The sequence below is a fragment of the Oncorhynchus mykiss genome, chromosome 29 (genome assembly GCF_057628025.1).
Source record: "Oncorhynchus mykiss isolate SJ-2025 chromosome 29, ASM5762802v1, whole genome shotgun sequence".
Lineage (NCBI taxonomy): Eukaryota > Metazoa > Chordata > Actinopteri > Salmoniformes > Salmonidae > Oncorhynchus > Oncorhynchus mykiss.
The window spans coordinates 4,765,731-4,785,871 of NC_143050.1; the positions used below are offsets into that span (position 1 = coordinate 4,765,731).

A 20,141-nucleotide genomic window follows, 5' to 3' on the forward strand; every position below is an offset into this window, starting at 1 on the left:
GCAGTGGGAGCACCCTCCCCCCCATATCCACATCGACGGGACAGCAGTGGAGAAGGTGGAAAGTTTTAAGTTCCTCTGTGTACACATCACAGACAAACTGAAATAGTCCACCCACACAGAAAGTGTGGTGAAGAAGGCGCAACGGCGCCTCTTCAACCTCAAGCCAAATGTCTTCAGCCTCCTGTCACCTAAAACCCTCACAAACGTTCACAGATGCACAATTGAGAGCATCCTGTCGGGCTGTATCACCGCTTGATATGGCAACTGCACCGCCCACAACCACAGGGCTCTCCAGAGGGTGGTGTGGTCTGCACAACGCATCACCGGGGGCAAACTACCTGCCCTCCATGACACCTACAGCACCCGATGTCACAGGAAGGCCAAAAAGATAATCAAGAACAACAACCACCCGAGCCACTGCCTGTTCACCCCGCTACCATCCACAAGGCGAGGTCAGTACAGGTGCATCAAAGCAGGGACCGAGAGACTGAAAAACAGCTTCTATCTCAAAGCCATCAGACTGTTAAACAGCCACCACTAACACAGAGAGGCTCAAATGGCTCACTAGTAACTTTAACAATGCCACTTTAATAATGTTTACATATCTTGCATTACTCATCCCATATGTATATACTGTATTTTATGTAATCTATCTATTTCATCTTGCCTATGCCGCTCTGTCATCGCTTATCCATATATTTATATGTATATATTCTAATTCCCTTCCTTTACTTAGATGTGTGTATTAGGTAGTTGTTGTGGAATTGTTAGATTACTTGTTAGATATTACTGCACTGTCGGGAACTAGAAACACAAGCATTTCACTACACTCGCATTAACATCTGCTAACCATGTGGCTGTGACCAATAACATCTGCTAACCATGTGTATGTGACAAATACAATTTGATTTGATTTGAAACAACTGGCAGCATCAGGGTAAATTTCTGGTAGGTAGAACTGTAGAAGGATAACTCATTTTCACGCTTGTTTGTAATTAACACAGCCAGGCACAGAAAAACCACACAGGCATGATGACAAATGTTAGTGAAAAAACAAACGCTTTAAAAAAAAAAATAAATAAATAAATGCATAGAGAAGTTTCTGAGATGACTGTGTGTTGTTCCATCGAAGTAAACAACAACATTAACCAAGTTTGTGGGCACGTCCCCATCTACCTAGCAGGGTGGTATCTACGGCATTACGCTATGATCACTATGAGCAGACGAATGAATACACAGGGAAGTTGAAACTTCCCGATTGTACCAGTGAAATGAAAATGTGCCAATTCTAGCTTGGATAATTGTGATGTTTAAGACAAAAAAAACACAATGTTGTTAATATAGTAATGACTATATGCCGTGGCAGAGACAGGGTAAACAATTCCCCTTTAAAAGCCAGCAGCAGGCCTGGCAATTACAGTCCCATTCCAAAACGAACTGTCTTTGTTTAGTAGAGATCCTACGAAGTATTTCCCACATCACTTTAACTGAGGCAGGTAGAAGAGTTCTCTTTAGATTCTCAAAATACCCATGTCAACATAATCATTTTTCCATTGTTGGTCTTTTTTTAAACCATCATATTTTTTTTTAAAAATAATTAAATTACTCATTGCCTTTTCCTGTTGTTACAATAAAAGTGGGCCGTTGATTACAATTCAATATCTTTTGAATTAGTTATTCACGTTGCAATATTTAGAAATGCAAGCTTTTATTTTGAAAGTCTTCCTTCATTTACCATACAAAGTGACGTCATCACGCGCGCTTCTGGCAGAATACCAAGTTAGGAAAAGTCATATGACTTGTGGTTCCGCAGAATTGGGTACAGTCATTTACAGTTGTCAACCACAGTCCAAGTTTCCGTCCCGACGTTTAAACCGTGTTCGGGAGGTTCTCACACGGAATATGTCAGCCTCATAAACCTGTTTAGGATTTCAGCTCACCGTCGTCCTAGGATAACCAATGTCAGGTTAGTTCCAGTTATAGTTCTACTGTTTGGGAAACACACGACGCGTCAGTACTCAGGGGGTTGATCACAAAGTTGAGTTGTTTTGAGATTGGTTGATTTGTCAGTGTTTAGGCTATACACTCTTACATTTGTTGTGTTTTGTCTTATTATTGAACAATGTCCCTTATTGGAAATATGACTTACATTATGTGACAGCGTGCGTATGGGTAGTTCTATACGGCTACACTAGTTAACGTGGATTCTAGTTTTCAAACATATGCCAGACATCGGCTAGACAGGGTGTGACCATCTCACCCCGACATGGTTACAGATTTCTTGATTTGACAAAAACGGCTGACACCTGTGTAAAAAATGATTCTTTATTCTCATGCGTGTCAAATTAAAGCTAATAGTGTATTCGAGAAATAAATGCATACAAAACTACACACACTTATTATAATAATAAAAACATATTTAAAAAAAAAAAATCCATTCTTAAAAAAGAATAAGAATAAGAAAAGGCCTTGATTTCTTGTCAAACAGATTAAAAAGTGGTCTTAGACTACATCTACCAGAAGAAGCCTTTTAAAAAGGTATTGGAAACACAAGAAGAAAAGACTCCTTGACAACTAATATCAACACATCTGACCAGAGCACCCCCCCACTCTCTCCAGCTAATGTCACCTATCCCAGCTCTTACTGACACCCACCCACCCACCCACCGGACAGCCATTAAAATGTAGTTGACATTTAGTCAGTTCGCCCTGGCTGGACCAAATCTGAACCATTCACAGACCGTACAGAACAGTAGAGCACTAGAGTATAATGTACTGTACAAAATGGTCAAACATAGACGTCTCTGATTGGTTCGGATGTGGTCTGGCCCGGACCAACCAAATGTTGTCTTGTTTGGGGGCGGGGTGCATTAGAATAATCAAATACGCTAAATAAGGATATTGCATATTTCCACCTTTGTTTACCCATAGTTAGTACATTCATCTTCAGATAGCTAGGTGGACCAGTCATAGTCATAGTCCCTCTAAACTTTCAGCTCATACAAGGAGAAGACTGATCAGAGATGCAGCCAAGAGGCCCATGATCACTCTGGATGAACTGCAGAGATCTACAGCTGAGGTGGGAGACTGTCCATAGGACAACAATCAGTAGTATATTGCACAAATCTGGCCTTTATGGAAGAGTGGCAAGAAGAAAGCCATTTCTTAAAGATATCCATAAAAAGTGTCGTTTAAAGTTTGCCACAAGCCACCTGGGAGACACACCAAACATGTGGAAGAAGGTGCTCTGGTCAGATGAAACCAAAATTGAACTTTTTGGCAACAATGCAAAACGTTATGTTTGGTGTAAAAGCAACACAGCTGAACACACCATCCCCACTGTCAAACATGGTGGTGGCAGCATCATGGTTTGGGCCTGCTTTTCTTCAGCAGGGACAGGGAAGATGGTTCAAATTGATGGGAAGATGGATGGAGCCAAATACAGGACCATTCTGGAAGAAAACCTGATGGAGTCTGCAAAAGACCTGAGACTGGGACGGAGATTTGTCTTTCAACAAGACAATGATCCAAAACATAAATCAAAATCTACAATGGAAAGGTTCAAAAATAAACATATCCAGGTGTTAGAATGGCCAAGTCAAAGTCCAGACCTGAATCCAATTGAGAATCTGTGGAAAGAACTGAAAACTGCTGTTCACAAATGCTCTCCATCCAACCTCACTGAGCTGGAGCTGTTTTGCAATGAGGAATGGGAAAAAATGTCAGTCTCTCGATGTGCAAAACTGATAGAGACATACCCCAAGCGACTTACAGCTGTAATCGCAGCAAAAGGTGGCGCAACAAAGTATTAACTTAAGGGGGCTGAATCATTTTGCACAGCCAATTTTTCAGTTTTTGATTTGTTAAAAAAGTTATATCCAATAAATGTCGTTCCACTTCATGATTGTGTCCCACTTGTTGTTGATTCTTCACAAAAAAATACAGTTTTATATCTTTATGTTTGAAGCCTGAAATGTGGCAAAAGGTCGCAAAGTTCAAGGGGGCCGAATACTTTCGCAAGGCACTGTAGCTAGGTGGACCAGTCATAGCCAGTACATTAATCTACAGATAGCTAGGTGGACCAGTCATAGTCAGTACATTAATCTACAGATAGCTAGGTGGACCAGTCATAGTCAGGACATTCATCTTCAGATAGCTAGGTGGACCAGTCATAGTCAGTACATTCATCTTCAGATAGCTAGGTGGACCAGTCATAGTCAGTACATTCATCTTCAGATAGCTAGGTGGACCAGTCATAGTCAGTACATTCATCTCCAGATAGCTAGGTGGACCAGTCATAGTCAGGACATTCATCTTCAGATAGCTAGGTGGACCAGTCATAGTCAGTACATTAATCTACCGATAGCTAGGTGGACCAGTCATAGTCAGGACATTCATCTTCAGATAGCTAGGTGGACCAGTCATAGTCAGTACATTCATCTTCAGATAGCTAGGTGGACCAGTCATAGTCAGTACATTCATCTTCAGATAGCTAGGTGGACCAGTCATAGTCAGTACATTCATCTGCAGATAGCCTTGTGGACCAGTCATAATCAGTACATTCATCTCCAGATAGCTAGGTGGACCAGTCATAGTCAGTACATTCATCTTCAGATAGCTAGGTGGACCAGTCATAGTCAGGACATTCATCTTCAGATAGCTAGGTGGACCAGTCATAGCCAGTACATTCATCTCCAGATAGCTAGGTGGACCAGTCATAGTCAGGACATTCATCTTCAGATAGCTAGGTGGACCAGTCATAGCCAGTACATTCATCTTCAGATAGCTAGGTGGACCAGTCATAGTCAGGACATTCATCTTCAGATAGCTAGGTGGACCAGTCATAGTCAGGACATTCATCTTCAGATAGCTAGGTGGACCAGTCATAGTCAGGACATTCATCTTCAGATAGCTAGGTGGACCAGTCATAGTCAGGACATTCATCTTCAGATAGCTAGGTGGACCAGTCATAGTCAGGACATTCATCTTCAGATAGCTAGGTGGACCAGTCATAGTCAGGACATTCATCTTCAGATAGCTAGGTGGACCAGTCATAGTCAGGACATTCATCTTCAGATAGCTAGGTGGACCAGTCATAGTCAGGACATTCATCTTCAGATAGCTAGGTGGACCAGTCATAGTCAGGACATTCATCTTCAGATAGCTAGGTGGACCAGTCATAGTCAGGACATTCATCTTCAGATAGCTAGGTGGACCAGTCATAGTCAGGACATTCATCTTCAGATAGCTAGGTGGACCAGTCATAGTCAGGACATTCATCTTCAGATAGCTAGGTGGACCAGTCATAGTCAGTACATTCATCTTCAGATAGCTAGGTGGACCAGTCATAGTCAGGACATTCATCTTCAGATAGCTAGGTGGACCAGTCATAGTCAGTACATTCATCTTCAGATAGCTAGGTGGACCAGTCATAGTCAGGACATTCATCTTCAGATAGCTAGGTGGACCAGTCATATTCAGGACATTCATCTCCAGATAGCTAGGTGGACCAGTCATAGTCAGGACATTCATCTTCAGATAGCTAGGTGGACCAGTCATAGTCAGGACATTCATCTCCAGATAGCTAGGTGGACCAGTCATAGTCATTACATTCATCTTCAGATAGCCAGGTGTACCAGTCATAGTCAGGACATTCATCTTCAGATAGCTAGCTAGGTGAGACAACCACATATCACAATATTTACATTTTTATACAATAAAGTACAGTCCGAGCTAGTAAGAGGAGAAAGTCAAGTGTTAGTTAATGGAAAGAACATTATTTTTTGGGGGTGAGGAGGATGTTGTGGAACTGGTCCACCTAGTTGTGGACTATTTAAGATCCTCTGAAGAGGGGTGGGGGGTTCAGATGTTTTCAGAAGATGGACTCTGCCGTCCTAGCTTCAATCGGGGAAGCCGGGCAGGGACTCTGCTGTCCTAGTGTCAGGGGGGACTAGGACGGCAGGGACTCTGCTGTCCTAGTGTCAGGGGGGACGCTGGGCAGGGACTCTGCTGTCCTAGTGTCAGGGGGGACGCTGGGCAGGGACTCTGCTGTCCTAGTGTCAGGGGGGACGCTGGGCAGGGACTCTGCTGTCCTAGTGTCAGGGGGGACGCTGGGCAAGGACTCTGCTGTCCTAGTGTCAGGGGGGAAGCTGGGCAGGGACTCTGCTGTCCTAGTGTCAGGGGGGAAGCTGGGCAGGGACTCTACTGTCCTTACTTCAGTTCGGGAAGCTGGGCAGGGACTCTACTGTCCTAGTGTCAGGGGGGACGCTGGGCAGGGACTCTGCTGTCCTAGTGTCAGGGGGGAAGCTGGGCAGGGACTCTGCTGTCCTAGTGTCAGGGGGGGAAGCTGGTTCCACCATTGGGGTGCCAGGACAGAGCTCTGACTGGGCTGAGATGGCAGCTGCCCTCCTGTAGGGGTGGGAGTACCAAAATTGAGTATTTAGGTTGGGGTGTAGCGTTTGGGCATAGCCCGAGTTCCTCTTGCTGCTCCGTAGGAAAGAATCATGGCCTTGTAGTTGATGCGAGATTCGATTGAAAGCCAGTGGAGTGTGAGGAGGAGCGTGGTGACATGGGAGAACCTGGGAAGGATGAACACCAGGCGGGCTGCAACGTTCTGGATAAGTTGCAAGGGTTTGATGGCAGAGCCCTGCCAACAGACAGACTCCAGACTGGAGGAGATGACAAGTGCCTGGATAAGAACCGGCGCTTCCTCCTGTGTGAGGTAGGGGTCGTACTCTAAGGATGTTGTAGACCATGAACCTGCAGTAGCCAGTCACTGCTCTGATGTTTGCAGAGAACGACAGGGTGTGGTCCAGGGTCACGCCAAGGCTCTTTGCCGACACCCAAGCAGAGATATCGGCCAGGCACACAGAGATGCGTGTCACCACTGGGTTTCAGAAGGCGGGGATGGGAAGGAGAAAAGTAGTTGTGTCATCCGCATAGCAATGATAGGAGAGGCCATGTGAGGATATGACAGAGCTAAGTGACTTGGTGTATAGAGAGAAGAAGAGAGGGCCTAGAACCGATCCCTGGGGGACACCAGTACGTGGTGCAGACACAGATCCTCTCCACGTCACCTGGTAGGGAGCGGCCCGCCAGGTAGGATGTAATCCAGGAGTGTGCAGAGCCGGAGACACCCAGCTCTGAGATGGTGGAGAAGAGGATCATGGTTCACAGTGTCGGAAGGCAGCGGGATAGATTTAGGAGGGAGAACAGAGCAGAAACAGTCTGCTTTAGCAGTGCGGAGAGCCTCCGTGACACAAGAGGAGAGCAGTCTCGGTTAAGTGACCCGTCTTGTAGCCTGACTTGTTCTGAGCGAGATAACGAGAGTGTTGGCCAGAGTCTCGTTGTGTTTTGGAAAGAATAGAAAGGGATACAGAAAGTTTTTGTTGAATTTTTGGTTTCTTGAGGGGATGGACTCCACCCATTTTGAAGTTGGAGAGGACAGAGCCAGTGGTCAGGGATGAGCTGATGAGGGAAGTGAAGAATGGGAGGAAGGTCTCCAGAGATGGTCTGGAGGAGGGGATGGGGGGGTTCGAGCGGGCAGACCTCACTAGTCACAGGATGTCACCTGGAGGGTAGTTATGCGTGAGTGAGACCAGTGGACTCAATTTGCCGAGTGAATTAAAAGTGGATGTTGTCAACCTTCTTTTCAAAGTGGTTGGCAAAGTCTTCCGCAGAGGGGGTGGAGGATTTAGGAGGAAAATAGTTTCCTGGGGTTAGAGGCAGAAGCTTGAAATTTAGAGTGTTAGAAAGTGGCTTTAGCAGCAGATCCAGAGGTAGAGAGGAGGGAGTGGAAGGATGGTAGGTCCTCCAGAAGTTGAGTTTTTCTCAATTTTTCGCTCAGCTGCCCGCATCCCTATTCTGTAAGCTCGCAATGAATCACCACGGAGCAAGAGGGGAGGAAGGAACGGGAACAGTCTGAGTCATAAAATGCGGAAAGGGAGCAGGGTCGAATAGGCAGACATGATGGAGAAGGATTTAGCAGAAGGGAGAGATGATAGAACAGGAGAGAGTAGTGGGAGAAAGGGCACTCAGCCCCTACCATCTGGGTGTGTAGGTTTGAGGAAGAGGGAGACAGAAATTGAAACAAAGTAGTGATCAATGACAGAGTGGGAAGATGAGGTCAAGCGTATTGCCTGCCTTGGGAGTGGGAGGGGACTGGGAAAAGGTGAGGTCAGAAGAGGCAAGGAGGGCAAAGAAAAAAGTGGAAAGAAATTAATTGAAAGCAGACATCGGGAGGTTGAAGTCTGACGAAGGCCTCGAGGCCGATACGTAAAGCTTGATCAAGAGCAGTGGTACTAACTCTAGAGCAGCGGTACTAACTCTAGAGCAGCGGTACTAACTCCAGAGCAGCGGTACTAACTCCAGAGCAGCGGTACTAACTCCAGAGCAGCGGCACTAACTCCAGAGCAGCGGCACTAACTCCAGAGCAGCGGCACTAACTCCAGAGCAGCGGTACTAACTCCAGAGCAGCGGTACTAACTCCAGAGCAGCGGTACTAACTCCAGAGCAGCGGTACTAACTCCAGAGCAGCGGTACTAACTCCAGAGCAGCGGTACTAACTCCAGAGCAGCGGTACTAACTCCAGAGCAGCGGTACTAACTCCAGAGCAGCGGCACTAACTCCAGAGCAGCGGCACTAACTCCAGAGCAGCGGCACTAACTCCAGAGCAGCGGCACTAACTCCAGAGCAGCGGCACTAACTCCAGAGCAGCGGCACTAACTCCAGAGCAGCGGCACTAACTCCAGAGCAGCGGCACTAACTCCAGAGCAGCGGCACTAACTCCAGAGCAGCGGCACTAACTCCAGAGCAGCGGCACTAACTCCAGAGCAGCGGTACTAACTCCAGAGCAGCGGTACTAACTCCAGAGCAGCGATACTAGCTCCAGAGCAGCGGTACTAACTCCAGAGCAGCGATACTAACTCCAGAGCAGCGGTACTAACTCCAGAGCAGCGATACTAACTCCAGAGCAGCGGTACTAACTTGATCCAATGAGCGGTGAGCTATCATCAGGAAATGTGCTTATCAACGTATCAAGCTCATTGAGCAACTCTCCAAGGGCACCTGGTGGGCGATAGATTACAACAATGTTTAGTTCGAGTGGACAAGTGACAGTGACAACATGGCATTCAAAATGAGGAGATAGACAGGTGAGGAAAAGAGATTATCTCTGAGTGAGAGGAAGGTAGGAAGGTATGAGTGGCTGACTGATGACTGGATATGAGTGGCTGACTGATGACTGGATATGAGTGGCAGACAGATGACTGGATATGAGTGGCTGACTGATGACTGGATATGAGTGGCAGACAGATGATTGGATATGAGTGGCAGACATATGACTGGATTATGAGTGGCAGACAGATGACTGGATATGAGTGGAGACAGATGACTGGATATGAGTGGCAGACAGATGATTGGATATGAGTGGCAGACAGATGATTGGATATGAGTGGCAGACAGATGATTGGATATGAGTGGCAGACAGATGACTGGATGTGAGTGGCAGACAGATGACTGGATATGAATAGCAGACAGATGACTGGATATGAGTGGCAGACAGATGATTGGATATGAGTGGCAGACAGATGACTGGATTTGAGTGGCAGACAGATGACTGGATATGAGTGGCTGACTGATGATTGGATATGAGTGGCAGACAGATGATTGGATATGAGTGGCAGACATATGACTGGATTATGAGTGGCAGACAGATGACTGGATATGAGTGGCAGACAGATGACTGGATATGAGTGGCAGACAGATGACTGGATATGAGTGGCAGACAGGTGACTGGATATGAGTGGCAGACAGGTGACTGGATATGAGTGGCAGACAGATGACTGGATGTGAGTGGCAGACAGGTGACAGATGACTGGATATGAGTGGCAGACAGATGACTGGATATGAGTGGCAGACAGATGACTGGATATGAGTGGCAGACAGATGACTGGATATGAGTGGCAGACAGATGACTGGATATGAGTGGCAGACAGATGACTGGATGTGAGTGGCAGACAGATGACTGGATATGAGTGGCTGACTGATGACTGGATATGAGTGGCAGACAGGTGACTCGATATGAGTGGCAGACAGAGGACTGGATGTGAGTGGCAGACAGGTGACAGATAGATGACTGGATATGAGTGGCTGACTGATGACTGGATATGAGTGGCAGACAGATGACTGGATATGAGTGGCAGACAGATGACTGGATATGAGTGGCAGACAGATGACTGGATATGAGTGGCAGACAGATGACTGGATATGAGTGGCAGACAGATGTGACAGATTTGGAAGTGTATTATGCTAAATAATGACATTGAGATGTCGTCCAACTAGCTGTTAAATCTGTTGGTTACCACGAGCTGTTTCTGTTTACAAGTCTGTTTGTACTGCTGGGGGGGATTTTGATTTGACTAGTTGTGATTAGATTTGTTTTAATTTACCATGATAGCCTGCAGATCAATAGTAGTTTAGGCTACAGCTGTTTGACTGACACCACTGTTTTAAGGAGGTTGTAGTTTAGGCTACAGGAAGTAGTAGGTTAGGCTACAGGAAGTAGTAGGTTAGGCTACAGGAAGTAGTAGGTTAGGCTACAGGAAGTAGTAGGTTAGGCTACAGGAAGTAGTAGGTTAGGCTACAGGAAGTAGTAGGTTAGGCTACAGGAAGTAGTAGGTTAAGCTACAGGAAGTAGTAGGTTAGGCTACAGGAAGTAGTAGGTTAGGCTACAGGAAGTAGTAGGTTAAGCTACAGGAAGTAGTAGGTTAGGCTACAGGAAGTAGTAGGTTAGGCTACAGGAAGTAGTAGGTTAGGCTACAGGGAGTAGTAGGTTAAGCTACAGGAAGTAGTAGGTTTGGCTACAGGAAGTAGTAGATTAAGCTACAGGAAATAGTATAATTTTGTCATCTTCTTTTCTCTCTCTCTTTGTGTTTGTACTCACCTCTGTGTGTGTGTGTGTGTGTGTGTGTGTGTTCCACAGATGTCTGTTGCCATGTCTAGTCTGGAGAGCCTGCGGTCCTCTGTGTTTACCTTTGAGTCCTCCGTGCACAGCTGCCATGTGCTGCGTTGTCTGGACGACCAGCGGAGGCGTGACCTGCTGTGTGACATCACTGTGCTGGCCGAAGGGAGGAGTTTCAGGGCCCACCGTTCTGTGCTGGCCTCCTGCAGCGACTACTTCACACACAGGGTCTCCTCCCACGCACCACAGGGACTTGTCGTCACCCTGCCTCAGGAGGTGAGAAGGGAGGGACCATGAGCCTAGGAGTCCAGGATCACATTAGTCCACTTAGGCCAGGAGTTTTCCAATCTTACCATACGAGATCCGGAGTACTGATGGTTTTCTGTTCTACCTGATAATTCAGCACTTCCACCTGGTGTCCCCAGGTCTAAATAAGTCCCTGATTTAAAGGGTAATAATGAAAATCAGTAATGGACCTGGCTACCAGATCCAGATAGGAATTTGACTGATTCAGCTGTTAGCCAACTGGGGTTTATTATGGATCCCCATTAGTTCCTGTCAAGGCAGCAGCTACTCTTCCTGGGGTTTATTATGGATCCCCATTAGTTCCTGCCAAGGCAGTAGCTACACTTCCTGGGGTTTACTAAATCAGTCCCTGATTTAAAGGGTAATAATGAAAATCAGTAATGGACCTGGCTACCAGATCCAGATAGGAATTTGACTGATTTAGCTGTTAGCCAACTGGGGTTTATTATGGATCCCCATTAGTTCCTGTCAAGGCAGCAGCTACTCTTCCTGGGGTTTATTATGGATCCCCATTAGTTCCTGTCAAGGCAGCAGCTACTCTTCCTGGGGTTTATTATGGATCCCCATTAGTTCCTGTCAAGGCAGCAGCTACTCTTCCTGGGGTTTATTATGGATCCCCATTAGTTCCTGCCAAGGCAGCAGCTACTCTTCCTGGGGTTTATTATGGATCCCCATTAGTTCCTGTCAAGGCAGTAGCTACTCTTCCTGGGGTTTATTATGGATCCCCATTAGTTCCTGTCAAGGCAGCAGCTACTCTTCCTGGGGTTTATTATGGATCCCTATTAGTTCCAGCAACAGATCGACAGTGATCAATAATGTCAAAAGCTGCAGTCTGACAAAACAGCCAATCATGAGTATGGCACATACATGTTGAATGCCCTTCCCTATAAGCGTGCTGAATATCTGTTTGCTGTGAAATGTATCTGGTCAAACCTCAAAGATTGTTAACAGGCTGATTTTGGTCGGCTGTTTGAGCCAGTAAAGGGTGCTTCGCTATAGTTGTCAGGCAACTGAGTGGTTGTCAGGCAACTGAGTGGTTGTCAGGCAACTGAGTGGTTGTCAGGCAACTGAGTGGTTGTCAGGCAACTGAGTGGTTGTCAGGCAACTGGAAGGCAACTGAGTGGTTGTCAGGCAACTGAGTGGTTGTCAGGCAACTGAGTGGTTGTCAGGCAACTGAGTGGTTGTCAGGCAACTGAGTGGTTGTCAGGCAACTGAGTGGTTGTCAGGCAACTGAGTGGTTGTCAGGCAACTGGAAGTCAACTGAGTGGTTGTCAGGCAACTGAGTGGTTGTCAGGCAACTGAGTGGTTGTCAGGCAACTGAGTGGTTGTCAGGCAACTGAGTGGTTGTCAGGCAACTGAGTGGTTGTCAGGCAACTGGAAGTCAACTGAGTGGTTGTCAGGCAACTGAGTGGTTGTCAGGCAACTGAGTGGTTGTCAGGCAACTGAGTGGTTGTCAGGCAACTGAGTGGTTGTCAGGCAACTGAGTGGTTGTCAGGCAACTGAGTGCTATTCATCACGCGGGCATAGTTTGTCTAAGCGATGAGATGAACTCAGTTCTGTCAGATAAGTAAGATATGGTATATTCTGAATAAGACAGTAGTGTTGAGCGCTGAGTGTATAAACTCCCATATCTACTGGGTGAAATACCACAGTGTGACATCACAGCAGCAGGATTTGTGACCTGTTGCCACAAGCATGGCATAGGGGTCTAAGTGGCGCAGTGGTCTCAGTCACTGCTTCTCAGTGCTAGAGGTGTCACTACCCCTAACCCTAACCCAGAAAGTGGTTTCATTGCAAGCTAAGGTGTACTGTTAGCTAGCTAGCTAACATTATCTGGCTGGCTCCCTAGCTAACGTTACGCGTATGACGTTATAGGTAGGTTATATAACAGGTTGTATATGGGACTGTCATCACCATCTGTTTCTCTTCCTTTCCATCCCTCTCTAAAGGTGACGGTGAGTGGCTTGGAGCCCCTGCTGCAGTTTGCCTACACGTCCAAGCTGCTCTTCAGTAAAGATAATGTCATGGAGATACAACACTGTGCCTCTATTCTGGGTTTCAGGGATCTGGACTCGGCCTGTTTTGACTTCCTCCTGCCCAAGTTCTTCAGCAGCAGTTCGCCCTCCTTCCAGAGGAAGACCTGCTGTAAGACACGGTGCAGGAGACAGTCCCCCGGGTCAGAGCTCAGCAACATCGACACGAACAAGGATGTCTTAGACGATGACAAAGGGGTCCGGGTGGTTTCTGATTCGCCCGTTGAACGGGATGTGGGTGGCCAACCAGCAAATAGCGAGACGGGACGTAAAAGCAAATATCTCACCCCTCCTCCTGAAGCCGATATCCAATCAGACGGCCAGACTGACTACTCCCTACAGTGCCCCAAGTACCGAAAGTTCCAGCAGGCTTGTGGGAAGGTGAGGCCGTGCGTGGAGATCTGTGTCCCAGAAACAAACCATGACTCCCCAGTGGGGAGAGAGGAGGGCTGCCCTCTACCCCTGCACCTTCCCACGTCCGTGCAACCCTGTTCCAGTGGTGTAGGATTTAGGGAAGGTCCTGCGGTGGAGACGTCTTCTGGAGAAAACGATTCACTTCTCTCACAGACACAGACTGACCAGGCAGGACAGGGAGAGGTGGAGCAGAGGACTGACCAGGCAGGACAGGGAGAGGTGGAGCAGAGGACTGACCAGGCAGGACAGGGAGAGGTGGAGCAGAGGACTGAACAGGCAGGACAGGGAGAGGTGGAGCAGAGGACTGGAGAAGAGGATGATGAGGAGAAGAGAGAGACGAATGAGGGGAAGAGAAAGATGGACGAGAGAAGGAGAGAGGCAGATGAAGAGAACACCGATAAGTATGAGAGGAGAGGAGAGACAGAAGAGAGGAGGAGAGTAGAGACAGAAGAGAGGAGGAGAGGAGAGACAGAAGAGAGGAGGAGAGGAGAGACAGAAGATAGGAGCAGAGGAGAGACAGAAGAGAGGAGGAGAGGAGAGAGGGCTTCTGGAGTTGACTGTCACAGCTCTATCCTTCCTCTCGTGGAGGTGTCTAGTGGTCGGCTTGTCAGCTGTGAAGAGAGCCCAGGGTTGGGTACAGCACCACACCGATGTCCCTTGGAGGTACCCGGGCTGGACAAGCAGAGCCCTGGAGGTGTGGGGGAAGGAGGTTGTGTTCTAGGGGGTAGAGGACACCATGAAGGGATAGATCCAGGTGTCTCCTGCCTGCCACAGACAGAACAGGAGCAGGGAGAGACAGCGAGGAGAAAGGTGGGGAGAAGGATAGAACATGGAAGAAGTGAAAGCGGAGCAGGAGAGAGGAGAGAGCGAGGATGGGAAGAGAGGAGCAGTGTGGAAAGAGAGGTGGCTGAACACTTGGCCCATGGCCTCTGGTCAGAGCTCCCCTCTTCTCCCCTCCTCCAGGACTTCCCTGGGACTGAGTCTGGGAACCTCCGGAGCAGCAGCTCCACCTTGGACTGGCTTCACCAGCTTGACATCAGCTCCAGTACCGGGGACTGTCCCTTCCTCCACGGCTTGGATAGGGAGACAGACGGAGGGACGGACAGAGGGACAGGGGAGGGGACGGACAGTGGGACAATGAGCGCGACTGGGCTGGGGTGCCAGGGGTCGTCCCAGTTAGAGAAGAGTCCCTGTGTGTCGTCCCTGACATCTGGAGACGATGGAGACTCCGACTGCTTCGATACGGAGGGAGACAGCGAGTCCTGTTCCTACAGCCAGAGAGTCAGGGAGGTGAGTTAAACTAGAGGGAGACAGGGAGTCCTGTTCCTACAGCCAGAGAGTCAGGGAGGTGAGTTAAACTAGAAGGAGACAGGGAGTCCTGTTCCTACAGCCAGAGAGTCAGGGAGGTGAGTTAAACTAGAGGGAGACAGCGAGTCCTGTTCCTACAGCCAGAGAGTCAGGGAGGAGAGTTAAACTAGAAGGAGACAGGGAGTCCTGTTCCTACAGCCAGAGAGTCAGGGAGGTCAGTTAAACTAGAGGGAGACAGGGAGTCCTGTTCCTACAGCCAGAGAGTCAGAGAGGAGAGTTAAACTAGAGGGAGACAGGGAGTCCTGTTCCTACAGCCAGAGAGTCAGGGAGGAGAGTTAAACTAGAGGGAGAGGGAGTCCTGTTCCTACAGCCAGAGAGTCAGGGAGGTGAGTTAAACTAGAGGGAGACAGGGAGTCCTGTTCCTACAGCCAGAGAGTCAGGGAGGTGAGTTAAACTAGAGGGAGACAGGGAGTCCTGTTCCTACAGCCAGAGTCAGGGAGGTGAGTTAAACTAGAGGGAGACAGGGAGTCATGTTCCTACAGCCAGAGTCAGGGAGGTGAGTTAAACTAGAAGGAGACAGTGAGTCCTGTTCCTACAGCCAGAGAGTCAGGGAGGTGAGTTAAACTAGAGGGAGACGGGGAGTCCTGTTCCTACAGCCAGAGAGTCAGGGAGGTGAGTTAAACTAGAGGGAGAGGGAGTCCTGTTCCTACAGACAGAGAGTCAGAGAGGTGAGTTAAACTAGAGGGAGACAGGGAGTCCTGTTCCTACAGCCAGAGAGTCAGACAGGTGACGTAAACTAGAGGGAGACAGAGAGAGGCTTAGGACTGGGCTGAACGGGGCGAGAGCTTCTGAGTGTGCATAGTGCATGCTTTTGTTCCAGCCCAGGTTTAACAGAACTGATTCTACTTATCATCTGGACCAGGTGTGTTAGAGCAGGGCTGGAACTAAAGCATGCACAGGGCTGTCACCCTGGGTTGTCCTGCTTTAATAAGACCAGAGGAAACCTCCATTATAAGGAGACAGGTAGGCATATATTTGGGTTTTGTCTAATTAACCGAAAAGTAAAATCTCTCTGTATGTTTAAAACATGCATACTGTTAGATCACAGTATTTATGTTGTCTTTCCTATTGGCTCTGACTTTGCTGCTAACTTCTTTATTGAGGAAAAATGTACTGACTGACTGGTCCACCTAGCTATCTGAAGATGAATGTCCTGACTATGACTGGTCCACCTAGCTATCTGAAGATGAATGTACTGACTATGACTGGTCCACCTAGCTATCTGGAGATGAATGTACTGACTATGACTGGTCCACCTAGCTATCTGAAGATGAATGTACTGGCTATGACTGGTCCACCTAGCTATCTGAAGATGAATGTCCTGACTATGACTGGTCCACCTAGCTATCTGAAGATGAATGTACTGACTATGACTGGTCCACCTAGCTATCTGAAGATGAATGTTCTGACTATGACTGGTCCACCTAGCTATCTGAAGATGAATGTACTGACTATGACTGGTCCACCTAGCTATCTGAAGATGAATGTCCTGACTATGACTGGTCCACCTAGCTATCTGAAGATGAATGTCCTGACTATGACTGGTCCACCTAGCTATCTGGAGATGAATGTCCTGACTATGACTGGTCCACCTAGCTATCTGGAGATGAATGTCCTGACTATGACTGGTCCACCTAGCTATCTGAAGATGAATGTCCTGACTATGACTGGTCCACCTAGCTATCTGAAGATGAATGTACTGACTATGACTGGTCCACCTAGCTATCTGAAGATGAATGTACTGACTATGACTGGTCCACCTAGCTATCTGAAGATGAATGTCCTGACTATGACTGGTCCACCTAGCTATCTGAAGATGAATGTACTGACTATGACTGGTCCACCTAGCTATCTGAAGATGAATGTCCTGACTATGACTGGTCCACCTAGCTATCTGGAGATGAATGTTCTGACTATGACTGGTCCACCTAGCTATCTGAAGATGAATGTACTGACTGACTGGTCCACCTAGCTATCTGAAGATGAATGTACTGACTATGACTGGTCCACCTAGCTATCTGGAGATGAATGTCCTGACTATGACTGGTCCACCTAGCTATCTGAAGATGAATGTACTGACTATGACTGGTCCACCTAGCTATCTGAAGATGAATGTCCTGACTATGACTGGTCCACCTAGCTATCTGAAGATGAATGTCCTGACTATGACTGGTCCACCTAGCTATCTGAAGATGAATGTACTGACTATGACTGGTCCACCTAGCTATCTGAAGATGAATGTACTGACTATGACTGGTCCACCTAGCTATCTGAAGATGAATGTACTGACTGCAAGTCATCCTGGATATGAGCGTCTGATAAATGACTAAAATGTAAAATGTCCCCCCCCCCCCATATTTTCAAGGTGCAGCTGCCGTTCTCTGTGGGTCGTATCGTGGGGTTGAGCAGGAATGACTTCCAGCTGATGCTGAGGCACCAGACTCTGACCCGAGAACAGCTGGACTTCGTCCACGACGTCAGACGCAGGAGTAAGAACCGTATCGCGGCGCAGCGCTGTCGCAAGAGGAAGCTGGACTGTATACACAATCTGGAGTGTGAGATAGACAAACTGGTGAGGTGGAAATGACTTCTTAAAATGACTTCCTAGGAGTAGTTTGTTGTTTTAATTATTGTCCCGGGGACACATTTTAAAATATAGTTTCTGCTCCAGCTGCCTCCAATAACCATTGCATTGTCAAATTACTGATTAGTGGAATCAGGTGTGTAGTGTAGAAACCCTCCGATAAAAACATCTATAGTTATTATATAATATATATTATTATATCTATTATGCTATTGATTTGGAACATTCAACAGAGAGTGTTATGAATAGAATGAGACTTATTACTGTCCTGTCTGTCTGTCTGTCTCTGTCTGTCTGTGTGTCTGTCTGTCTGTCTCTGTCTGCCTGTCTGTCTGTGTGTGTCTGTCTGTCTGTCTCTGTTTGTGTGTCTGTGTGTCTGTCTGTCTGTGTGTCTGTCTGTCTGTGCGTCTGTCTGTCTGTGTGTCTGTGTCTGTCTGTCTGTCTGTCTGTCTGTCTGTCTGTCTGTCTGTCTGTCTGTCTGTCTGTCTGTCTGTCTGTCTGTTTGTGTGTCTGTGTTTGTGTAATGTCTTCATGTGTGTGTTTGTGGTTTCTGCATGGTGTCTCTGTGTGTGTGTCTCCCAGAGGACAGAGAAGAACCAGCTGATATCAGAGAGGAGCCATCTGAACCAGATGAAGCTGAATACTTGGCACAGTGTGTCCGCTCTTTGTCAGAGAGTCTGCAGCGAGGCCGCCCTGAGACCAGAACAACTCCAGGTCCTAGCCAAGTACTCCTCCCCAGACTGCCCGCTCTCTGCTCTCATCTCCCCTACAGACCCAACCTCCCCTGGGCTAGGAGGACTACTACAATCCCAGGCCTCTCCCTAGGCCTGCTCCTAGCCTCAGATACCTGTCAGAACCCTTCGGAACCTTCGGAACCCTCGGCCAGCTGCTCCAGGGACACACCCACAGGGGAGGAGCTCTCAGGTGATTGAACAAGCCCTCAGGTATATACAGCTGTGTGATCAGTTGACTTGGATGCCCTGCCCACGGATGAGTGTGAGTCTGGACACCTTCATCATCATCATCATCATCACCATTTCATAGACTTTCTTCTACAGGCAAAGACACTGTGGTTGTGTTCCAATAATCTCTCCTTCCTCAGAGGTGCGCTCGGTTACTCACTAAAGCATCAGATTGGTGTAGGCACTGAGCAGGGATGAATGAAACAGGAGAGTATTTTCCCGTGATTGACGCGGTTAGAATAGAAGCTGACAGTATTTCAACCACATGAAAATATGCATGCAAGATGAACTGAAATCTACCACCAGAGATAAACTGTGTGTGTGTGTGTGTGTGTGTGTGTGTGTGCGTGCGTGTATACAGTACCAGTTTTGAGCTGCTCTTGCCATAATATGGACTTGATCTTTTACCAAATAGAGCTATCTTCTGTCTACCATCCCTACCTTGTCACAACACAAATGATTGGCTCAAACGCATTAAGGAAAGAAATTCCACAAACTAACTTTTAACAAGGCACACCTGATAATTTAAATGCATTCCAGGTGACTACCTCAAAGCTGGTTGAGAGAATACCAAGAGTGTTCAAAGCTGTCATCAAGGCAAAGGGTGGCTACTTTGAAGAATCTAAAATATAAAATATATTTTGATTTCATTAACACTTGTTTTGGTTACTACATGATTCCATATGTGTTATTTCATAGTTGTGATGTCTTCACTATTATTCTACAATGTAGAAAATAATAAAAAAATAAAGAAAAACCCTGGAATGAGTAGGTGTTCTAGAACCCTTGAATGAGTAGGTGTTCTAGAACCCTGGAATGAGTAGGTGTTCTAGAACCCTGGAATGAGTAGGTGTTCTAGAACCCTTGAATGAGGAGGTGTGTCCAAACTTTTGACTGGTACTGTATATATACACATGAGAAGCACTATATTTAGTCTGATATTTCTATCATAGACGAATAGCCAACAATATGTCGGGAAATTAGAAGCAGAACTTTAGCGACGTCAACTAGATTATCGAGGCGACCATTCTATCGATTCATGACACCAGTCTTTTCCTTTCAAATCCATGAAGGGAAGTGAACAAGTGCACACTTTGGGACGTAACCTGTGTGAAATAATACCATATTACAATCCAACCACAACACAACCTATGCAACTTAATGAATATGAATATTCGTTGAACATGAAGAATGTACTTACTACTAAAGTTATATTTCTCTGTGTCTTCTTTGACAGCTTTACACCTCAAACCGCTAATTTTAGTGTTTTGTTCATTGTGCCTTATTTTGTTATAACGAGCATTCCTTTGTTAGGAAGTTAGTTAAAATGATATGCCATGTTTTTTCCAAGAACTTTGAAAGGCCTTCCTCTGGACTTTCCTCTGAACATGTTCAGTAGCACACAACGCCAAGGTAACCTTTAGTCAACTTAAGGGTTCACTTTTGGTTAAGTTAAGGACAGCTGTGGTGAACCTGTGGTCGTTGATCGTCTATATCTATATCTCAGGAGTGTT

The 20,141-nt window shown here is 47.0% G+C and overlaps 1 protein-coding gene and 1 long non-coding RNA gene across 3 annotated transcripts in view; both read left to right on the forward strand.

Annotated features, from left to right (window-relative positions):
* The window catches only part of LOC149970321 (uncharacterized), a 225,759-nt gene extending 206,031 nt beyond the window's left edge, over positions 1 to 19,728 (forward strand). The window contains exon 2 of the long non-coding RNA XR_016493170.1: positions 19,504 to 19,728. This is a non-coding gene — a long non-coding RNA (uncharacterized LOC149970321). The remainder of the gene's footprint in view (positions 1 to 19,503) is intronic.
* bach1b (BACH transcriptional regulator 1b) lies at positions 1,809 to 19,393 on the forward strand. 2 transcript variants are annotated; one of them, XM_090226344.1, is made up of 5 exons: positions 1,809 to 1,966; positions 10,982 to 11,236; positions 13,216 to 15,003; positions 17,447 to 17,653; positions 18,248 to 19,393. In XM_090226344.1, exons 2-5 carry the CDS (start codon positions 10,982 to 10,984, stop codon positions 18,488 to 18,490), a joined length of 2,493 nt encoding a protein of 830 aa, XP_090082470.1. In that variant the 5' UTR covers positions 1,809 to 1,966; the 3' UTR covers positions 18,491 to 19,393. The 2 variants fall into 2 exon arrangements, with proteins under 2 accessions (XP_090082470.1, XP_090082471.1); XM_090226345.1 differs by having other exon boundaries at positions 17,453 to 17,653.
* Positions 19,729 to 20,141: the final 413 nt, after the last annotated feature.

Bases quoted from the DNA above. Each gene is read 5' to 3' on its own strand.
- bach1b (XM_090226344.1), top strand. From the start codon at position 10,982: ATGTCTGTTGCCATGTCTAGTCTGGAGAGCCTGCGGTCCTCTGTGTTT. The intron at 15,004-17,446 runs GTGAGTTAAACT...CATATTTTCAAG, and splicing joins ACAGCCAGAGAGTCAGGGAG to GTGCAGCTGCCGTTCTCTGT. The intron at 17,654-18,247 runs GTGAGGTGGAAA...TGTGTCTCCCAG, and splicing joins AGTGTGAGATAGACAAACTG to AGGACAGAGAAGAACCAGCT.